This window comes from Anguilla anguilla, chromosome 2 (assembly GCF_013347855.1).
Source record: "Anguilla anguilla isolate fAngAng1 chromosome 2, fAngAng1.pri, whole genome shotgun sequence".
Lineage (NCBI taxonomy): Eukaryota > Metazoa > Chordata > Actinopteri > Anguilliformes > Anguillidae > Anguilla > Anguilla anguilla.
In genome coordinates, this window is record NC_049202.1 from 50,787,006 (window position 1) to 50,796,424 (window position 9,419).

The following is a 9,419-nucleotide window of genomic DNA, read 5'->3' on the forward strand; positions in this document are numbered from 1 at the left end:
AAGTTGTGTAAGTCGCTCTGGATAAGAGCGTCTGCTAAATGCCTGTAATGTAATGTACACGAGAGGTCACCTTCCAAATGAAGACATTGATAAACAATAATATATTGTCCCAAAGCTGTCTTGTTTAAATAGTTCAGTTTTTCAAATACCACATATTATTACTTATTTATGATTCAAAACATGTGGTAGGCATTATTGTGAGTTCTGACTCTCAGGTAAGTTTTCTAAAACATAATTCATTAACAGTTTACGCTGGGGGTTCTACTGAAGATCTCTGTATATATCAGTGCTTATGACATATTGAAGAGAAACTAGGTCTGGCATTATTATTATTTCTGACTGCACACATACACACACACACACACACACACACACGTTGATATATTCATGTCTAAAGATCAATCATCAGCTGTTTGTCCATGAAAATTCAACTGCAAATGTCTTTACTAGCACACATTACATTTTACAATAACACCAAAAAATATACAGTCTAAAGTTTAAACCTCAAAATACAATATCTTCTCTGTGACTCAATGAAAAGCTAACTTTGCAAATGCAATTAATAATTATTGTTTTAATCTACTCATTAGAATATAGGAATGTATGAAGAAATGTATTACTTTTACATATTCAATTTTATGAACCACGCCTTGACAATGCACCTGACGTAATTCCAGAATTAACCACTAGATGGCCCCATGTATTCAAATAGAGGTGTCTGGGGCAGCAGCTGTGTTAAGATTAATAATGTGTGGTAGACTCAAAATTGCATTACAACTGCATTTATTGACTTTTTTCTTTAGGCTGAAGGTCAGGATACCCCCTAAATCAGGTATTGTAGCATTACAAATCTTTTTTTATGTTTCTATGTTAAGATGGGTATATGTAGTATGCAGTATTGATCCAAAATAAAGACTTCTGATTCTAAAATGTTTGAGATATTTTTATGGGCAGAAGATCTAATTTTGCTATTATTAGAACATACCATACTCAGAACTGTAAAATGATTCATTTGTCTACCAAAATAATCTTTATTTTAATAATTTTTAGAATTGATATGCTGAATTCTAGTGAAAATAATGCTTTCTAAGTCTTGACCAAAAGTGCAACAATATGTCAAGTAAAGAACTGAACAACTGAACTGATCATGTCAAGTTTATTTTCATCTTGCTAATTATGAACAAGGCTAACAAACAACCCTGCACATAAAGCCCAGGTTTGGCAAAAGATTCACTGTGAGAATACTAGGAAAGAAGGGGAATAGGTCAGGGATTATGTTTGCTTATCCTTCCCTTCATTAGCTGCCTTCCTGTTACCGCCTTCTCTCCTCCGCCACTCTTTCTTTGCCCACTATCTCCCTTGGTACTCCTCTGGAGCCTCATGCAATGACATCACTGGTCGCTGGGCAACAGTGCAGCAGAATAATCAGAAGAGCAGAGAAGAGGCTCTCTGACAGTGACAGAGGGAGTGGAGCTGACAGTTGATAAGAGGGAGATTGGAGACTCACCATTTCAGCGCCAGAGTTGCCTGAGGCACTGCTGCATATGATAGATTAGATGTTAGCATTTTATATTGAAAGGTGATTATTGAAATTACATTGTTCAATCAGCAACTATCCATTCTTTATACAGTGTTTAGCTACAATGCACTCTGGTTGCTTTTAAATCCATAATAACATGCAATTCAGGAGTTTTGTGTTTTGTTATATTAAGGTATATCTTAGGTAAACCTGAGCATAAATACATGCTAATCTTAAATGTTAGCGAGGTCACATCAGTGATGCATGCAACTGGAATGATACTAATTATATTGTAAAATGATATGATAATGAGATCTGTTTGTTCTCCTATGAGCAAAATTCATGGGTTCCAGCAGGTAATGATTATGTTCAGTTTAGAGCTCATCAAATGAGGCAATTAGCAAAGATAACCTTAAATGTGTATTCCTGCTTCATTTATCATTTTCACTATTGAAGTATAAAGAATCCAGCCGACACAGGGAAAGAGAGTTTCTCAGCTGTTCATCAGAACAGAAATGAGCTCAAGTCAACACCATGGTACTTTCAACTAGTAATTATTATGGGGCCCTATTATGCTGTGGACTGGTAATCATTGAATGAACATCAATTAGCAGGATTTGGTTCGTAGCAAATTATCCTGATCTACTGCTTCTCTGTTCGGCCTCTTTCAGTGCAGTTCTAATTACATGTTAATTGGGCACTAGGGTTTGGCAGAAGGCCCTGTGTATTAGAAGCGTGTGCAGCTGTTCAGTTTCTGTGTGCATTGACACAGCTGTACTCTGTCTCTCTGGAGGTCCCAGGGTGAGGAAGGAACTTCATACACTCACAGATGCAGCTGGTCTGAGTGAATCTCCCAATCGGGGCATGAGCACTCATCATCAAAATTCAAAATATGTATATAACTGTACATTACAGTGAGATAAAACTTTATCAGTTGATTTCGTATTCTGATAATAGCAGTATTTTCGTTAATTTCATATGCATGAGTTTATACCCATTTGTTAAGTAATGCGAAAAAAATCAATAGAGGAAATGTACTCAAAATAATTGTTATTACCTGCCTTTCCAATTCCTATGGCCATCTTAATCAAATTACAACTTTTGACACATATTCAATGTTATAAAGAGGGCAGTGAGGTATATATGCTCATAAGCTTCAAACGAGAAGTGATATCTGTCACACACACACACACACTGCCTCGTGGAGTGGCACAACTGCTGGCATGCAAAATGCTATGACTGACGCTGGAAATTTTTACATTTTAGCCTATGCAAAGCAGAAGTGGCAATGCCTGCTTGACAGGTGTTGGCCAACCCCTCCCAGTACATAACGTGGAAAAATTAGCCATTCCATTACTGAACCCTCTTATGCAAAATTAATGGAACAAAATAAAAAAATGAATAAAAAATTTTATATGTATATATATTTTTAATCGGGACATATGATACACATGAGTTCTAGATTATAATTTTCTTAACCATGTGAAAAGTGCTATATTATAATGAATAGTAAAACAACTAAACTACTTGATCTGTATCCAGAGCCAAAAGTGGGCGATACACCAGGGGCACAGGGGGTGTTTGGGGTACAATTTCGACCCCTGACTTTTGTTAATGTCAGCAAGTCTCTCAGTTTTTTGCTGATAATTCAAAGTTCTAAATAAAACATTATATTTCTGAAGGAATTGAACTGTATGCAAAAAGAAGGCAGTCCAGGCTTCAGGCATTAGGAGGGGTGGCGCTCAGGAGGAACAGAACAGTGAAAAGCTTTCAAAAGTAGTAAGCAGGGTCAAAAGTGTCACTAAAGTTCTGGAGACTTGGCTGTTGCTCTGGGGGTGGGGTGGGATTAGAGGTTAAATAAATAATCCCAATCTCCCAACACAGAGTGCAAGTGGTCTCTGAACAACTGGCTGTTAAAATCTTATATTGCTGTTCTAACGCCACTCAAAAAGTCTTGTAAATCATGAATACACTTCCATCCTGGAACATTCATTACCTCCAATCCATTAAACCATGTTTATGGTCAGTAAGTACCACTACCCAGAGGGCGGCTTCTCACACATTTACTGGAAGCCTATACTGGTGCTGGTCACCCTTGGAGGGCCAGTCACATGAGCATGGGATCAGGCATCTGAAGTTCAGTCTATGGGGCCTTAATTTACTGGACTTTGTTCACAGAAAAGTGGTTTTGTAGTATGCACCCCTGTAGATACGCAGTTCATTATGCATGAAATGACATGTATGTGAAGTTGTTGTCTTTGCTAGATTACACTGTGTGCCAGACCTTCCCTGACACTCTGCTCCCTTTGGATCGTTCAGAACACTCAAAATTGTACTTCCCCATATCAAACCTATAGTATACCATGTATACATGTGTGGCAGTGCAGTGACACACTCACTCACTGCTAGGACAAAGAGCAGAGGCAAAGCAGGTATCAAAGTGGCAGTAGCTTCATGGAACCATGTCTTAAGATTTGATGTCTGCTGAGCAGCTGGGTCTGGCCTTATCAGACAACAGTGGACACAGGCCCCCCTGACATGTGCTGCTGCTCTTGGGGGGGGACAGGAAAACCCACAGAGCGAGGCCCAAAAAACAGAGAACCATCAGCTCACACTCACGCTGCCAAGTGTCCCAAAGGCCTGCACCACAATCATTGAGATAACTGTCACCCATGTGCTCTTTACACCTGCACTGCAATCACTGAACGCTCAAGATAAAGGACATCCAGCTTTGACTGAATAATAGTTGCCATTATAATAGAACATTATAATTTTATCAATATGTTTTTATCTGGAGAAAAAATTACATTTAAATAATTATTTTACGCATACTATATACAGACATTGGCTTCAGAAAGGTATTTCATACCAGGGTAATTAAGAATTCAGTGATGCCATATCATATGTGAAATTTATAAATGCATACATTTAATAATCTCTGTTGTAAACCAATGGAGAAGAATAATACTTAAATCACTTTTTACCCTGCACCCAAAATGAATTATACATCAACCTGCCTGATATCGCAGAAAAACACACAGCATATGCAGACTTCCAGCATTAGCTTGGGAAACACATATCAGAGTTCAGTCCTCAGTCAGTAGTGCACTCATACAGGGCATCAAGGCACCGAATGCGGCTCCCTAGCCCCGTCCCAGACGTCTGCTGTGAGGGGGGTGGGTTGTGATGCACAGGATGGCAGGGGAGCTGAATTCCTCAGGGTAAAGGTGGGCCAGAGGTCAAATGCATGACGGATGAAACACGCATTAACATTTTGGAGGCATGGCCTGATCCACAGGTGGGGTGATCTGAGGCCATGAAAAAACTGGTGCTCTCCATGGGAGATTATATCTGAGTGACTTGGAGAATGGCTGGAGGATTTATTTAGCATCTCAACGTTGGTCTCTTTTCAATTTAAAGTCAGATATTCAGCCAAAGATCCAGGGCGTCTTTTGAACCCAGGGGGAGACAAGAGCGTGCAGATGTCAAGTCCTTCCGGCTGCTCACAGATTCAATTTAATTAGTTGTGATGTCACTCTGGCAGTTCTGCTCATCCTCATTGTTGCTTATTTCATTGCCAGAGTCAGGATTGAGGCTGGGATTTTCCAGTGACAACTGGCTGCAAAAAGACAATATTTAAAAATGCATAACCCATGTACTGTTATTCATTTGAGTTTGAGTTTACACAAAAATGTAGATCTCCAAATGTCATTGTGATAAACATCACTTATGACATTTTATATGAAAATAAAGATGGTCACTGTTGCTTCATCATAACATGTCAAAAATAAATACTAATGCAATATGTATCAGAGTGGAATTCAATGAAGATTGTAAAACGTTACAGTGGAACCTTAATAGAGGAAAGTCAGTCCTTTACAATAATGCCTTCCTAACATGGACTTTATTTTTTAATGATTCCAGCACTTCTTCCTGTGCTCCTTATAAGGAATTACAGCGGCCTTGGCCTAATTAGAGACGACTGATAAAATCACTCATGGCTCACTCGAAAATATCTTGTATCATGGATTCTCATGAGATCAAAAAAATGGCTCCAAATAGCAAAGTGGAAATGAACAGTTAAATCTGCAATGATTTTTTTATTTTTGTTTTGGAGAATTACAACAGTATTAAATTTACTTAAATGGTCATTGGGCCAACTATCAAGTTAGTCTGCACCAGGAAATATATTTTACAGTAGTTTCATTATAGATTTATAAAAACATTTTATATGGGTCCCTGCAATTCAGGGACAGGTCTACTTATTGCCTGAAGGTGTGCATGGAACGGCGAGCATAAGACTCCCTCAGTCTTTCAGTCAGTCTCTCTCTCCTCCTCTCTCGCTTTCTCTCCTCCTCTCCCCTTCTGCAGTGGAGCATGGACAGTGGACTTAGCTAAGTGGGAAGAGCTGAGAACATTTAACCAAAGGGAAGGGGGCTGGCAGAGGCTAAGACAGGAATGCAGACACTCAGACAAACGCAGACACACTCTTCTGTCTCAGAGTATCTCCGCAGCCTTGTGCCTCTCATTTACACACACACATAAACACAAGCTTACACACATTTTCAGGCAGTAGACACTAACACACGCCCACCACACACACACACACACGCATCTGTGCAAGCTTATACACATTTTCAGGCAGTACACACAAACACACACCCACCACCCACAAACATACACATATCTGTGTAAGCATACACACATTTTCAGGCTGTACACACTAACACACACCCACCACCCACACACACACGTATCTGTGCAAGCTTACACACATTTTCAGGCACGTCTCCCCCACCGAAATGCTCTGCTGGGATTTGTGTTTGGCCCTGCTCTTTACAGCCCTCATGGTGACAGCTCTGCCTCCCACCAGCATCAAGATAACTGAAGGTGAGTGATTGTTGCTGGTTGACACAGCCAATCTGATCCAAAGGCTTTTGACTTACTGGGCGGGTAATTCCATAGAGCAGAAGATTGTATGCATAACACTGAAATAAGCTTTGAAAAATGTTGCTGTTCTTTTGCAAGGGGCTGCTTGGATGTTCTTTATGCAGAAGTGTGTTGGGTAGATTTTCTTCTGGAAGTCTTGAGTCATCCATCATACTTTGATCTAATGCTAATTAAAACATAGACTTCAAGTGTGCAGGAAATCTAGAGTGCTGCTGTGGTTTTCATGAAGGTTTTAATTGCGTGAATCTCGTGAGGGGCTTTGGAACAAGGTGTGGATTGAATTAGGGAAGGAAAGAATATGTGAGCCACTTGTGAATACACTGTGCACTGCGCTGCAGTCTGTCCGCCTGCTCCTTCAGTCATTTCCATGTTTCATATCTTTTGTTCTTGGAAGCTGTGAGTCTTTCATTATTTTAAGGATGACGAGGCTGAATGTGCTGGAACAGAGGTGCATGACGTTAGCTTAGCGCCAGAGCTGATCTGAGCTAGCCCTCTTTCACTGCCCCAGCAGCTCTGCCCCTGCAGCTGCTCAACCCCAGCCAGCCGGCCATCTGCCCCCTCTTCTGGACTGAGTTTGAGAGCCACTGCTACCGTTTCTTCCCCCTCAACCGCACCTGGGCTGAAGCAGACCTGTACTGCGCCGAGTTCTCCAATGGGCTCAAGTCGGCCAAGCTCGCCTCCATACACAGGTAATACTGCCGGCCACGCCACAAATGTGTCCTGGGAACCTTCATGGAACCCCACATGCTTGCATGGACACGGCACTTCTCTCAGCTTTAGCCTAGAGGTCTAGAGTATAGTATGCAAGCTATATCGCCAAAATTGGGGATGCAAGCTCAAATCTCAGGCTGGACGTGACCATTGTTAAGGTCCGCACACTAAATGTATGCTACAAAGAGCGTTCCTTTTCTGATTCAATAGAAGATACAGAACATGTTGAAAGAGTTGCTCAGCTATTCCGAGAAGCTAATCGTCCTGTGCTTATCTTACTGTGCGTTATTGTGCTTCCCAGCTGGGAGGAGAATGTGTTTGTCTATGACCTGGTGAACAGTCGTATCCCAGGGATTCCCATGGATATATGGATCGGTCTCCATGACAGACGACAGGTAATTCGCTATTCTGTTAATTTTCTTCTGTTCATTTCTTCGCATCTGACATATGTCAACATCAGTTTAACCTGCATTTACCAAAGTAACCTCATAAAAGATTATACTGGCATCTGTCATGCTCAGTACATGCATGGCCACTGTGCATCTTACATCCTTGTGGCAGTTAGGCTTAATCAGGTCCATCTTGGTGGTGGGAAGGAGATAACCAGTTTCAAAAGTCTATCACAACATTAAAACAGTAGGATACTGCCTTTGTAGAAGATTTATGAGTGGTCACCTTCAGCCCTCTATCTGCAGGGGGAATTTGCATCAGTCTTGTTTTGCTTAGTCTATATTCATTTCAGTTTGCTTGGATATATCTACTACCTGCTTTACAGCTAGTAGATATATCCTTGGTGTGCCCTGCCCTGAAGCATTCACCCCTGAGGTTAAATGAATTCTCTGTCCAGCACAACAGCTCCATTACAGTGTTGTTCTCTGTATGTGATCAGGAGGGCACCCTGGAGTGGACCGATGGCTCTCCATTTCAATACAGCTACTGGGATGGGAACCAACCAGACGACGGTATCCACCGTATGTCCACAGAAGAGGATTGTGTGGAGATTTGGTTCAGGCACAGCAGTGGTGAGAGAGCATGCGCTCAATCAAACAGATGATACTTTATTCTGTGAGCCAGAATAAATGTGAATAGACAAAAGATAAGACTGCAAATGTAAATGACTTAGAACCAAATACTTAAAAAACGACGATATTTGAAACCTGACTAATTGTTTGGTTCATCGAGCAGCACTAAGGTCCTGGAATGACAACAGCTGTGAAAAGACCTTTCCCTTCGTCTGCAAGATCCCCACACTGGAGAACTAACTCTGGGGCACCCGTCACACCACCTCCTAGCTGCCTGAAGTTGCCATCGCACCGCCCTCACCGCAGTGCCCTGAAGACTGGACCCCAGCATGAGCTGAGGAAGGAGCCCTCATTATACTGGCTCTCCCTCCCCCTCTCTTCCTGCAGCGCCTGCACAGATACAGCCAGGACATTAGCCACACTCTCCAGAGAAGCCACCGGAGAATCCATCTATCCTCATTTAAAGCTGTGAGTCACCGCATGGGCCTCCGCTACGTCGGAAGCACATTGCTGTTATTGCCACTGCCACTATCATCATCGTATACGGTTACATATTTGGGCTGCTGTCATTTTTTGTCGTGAAAGATAGGTCCTTGCTTTAATGTGATGCACATCTCAGTGCCTGTTCAACCGTAAGGCTGCTCTAGCTGTCTAGCAGGCAAGAGGGTTGGAAACTCCAATACAGCGTTGGATAGCTTGAGCAGGAATGGCACCTGGAAATTAATCAGAGACAAGACCCGATTCCTCTGAACTGAGTGGCGGGCCAGACCTAGCTCTGTGTTCTCTACCTTTCCCACAGCAAGTCCCTAGTGTTTAATATTTTAGAGGCATAGTGGTAGAAGTGTACAATGCAAAACATTTGTAGCTAATGTTTGTTGAAATAAAAAGAAAACCTTGTTTATAACATGTATTGTTCCCTGATATTATCCCTTTGCTTTGGAAATGAGTATAGAACAAATAATACCCTTGTGCTACCTCACAATCTGATAGAGGAACATAAAAAGACTAGATATTGGAATGGCAGCTATGCTGAAATAGCTAGCATTCCAACATCCAGTCTTTTTTTATGTACCTTTATAGAACTGAGACTTCAAAACCAATGGCATTGTACTGATTAATGCTTGCAGCCAAAATGCACAGAATTTTAAATACTTACTTTCTTTGCTATTTTAGCATGGCTGTATATCGAAATGCCAGCTATGCTTAAATACCAATGA

General features: G+C 41.3%; 1 protein-coding gene across 1 annotated transcript; it reads left to right on the forward strand.

The window, feature by feature from the left end:
• The first annotated feature begins 802 nt into the window (after positions 1 to 802).
• clec19a (C-type lectin domain containing 19A) lies at positions 803 to 9,089 on the forward strand. The gene is made up of 6 exons (XM_035403848.1): positions 803 to 832; positions 5,891 to 6,409; positions 6,978 to 7,158; positions 7,482 to 7,575; positions 8,070 to 8,202; positions 8,366 to 9,089. Exons 2-6 carry the CDS (start codon positions 6,322 to 6,324, stop codon positions 8,440 to 8,442), a joined length of 573 nt encoding a protein of 190 aa, XP_035259739.1. The 5' UTR covers positions 803 to 832; positions 5,891 to 6,321; the 3' UTR covers positions 8,443 to 9,089.
• Positions 9,090 to 9,419: the final 330 nt, after the last annotated feature.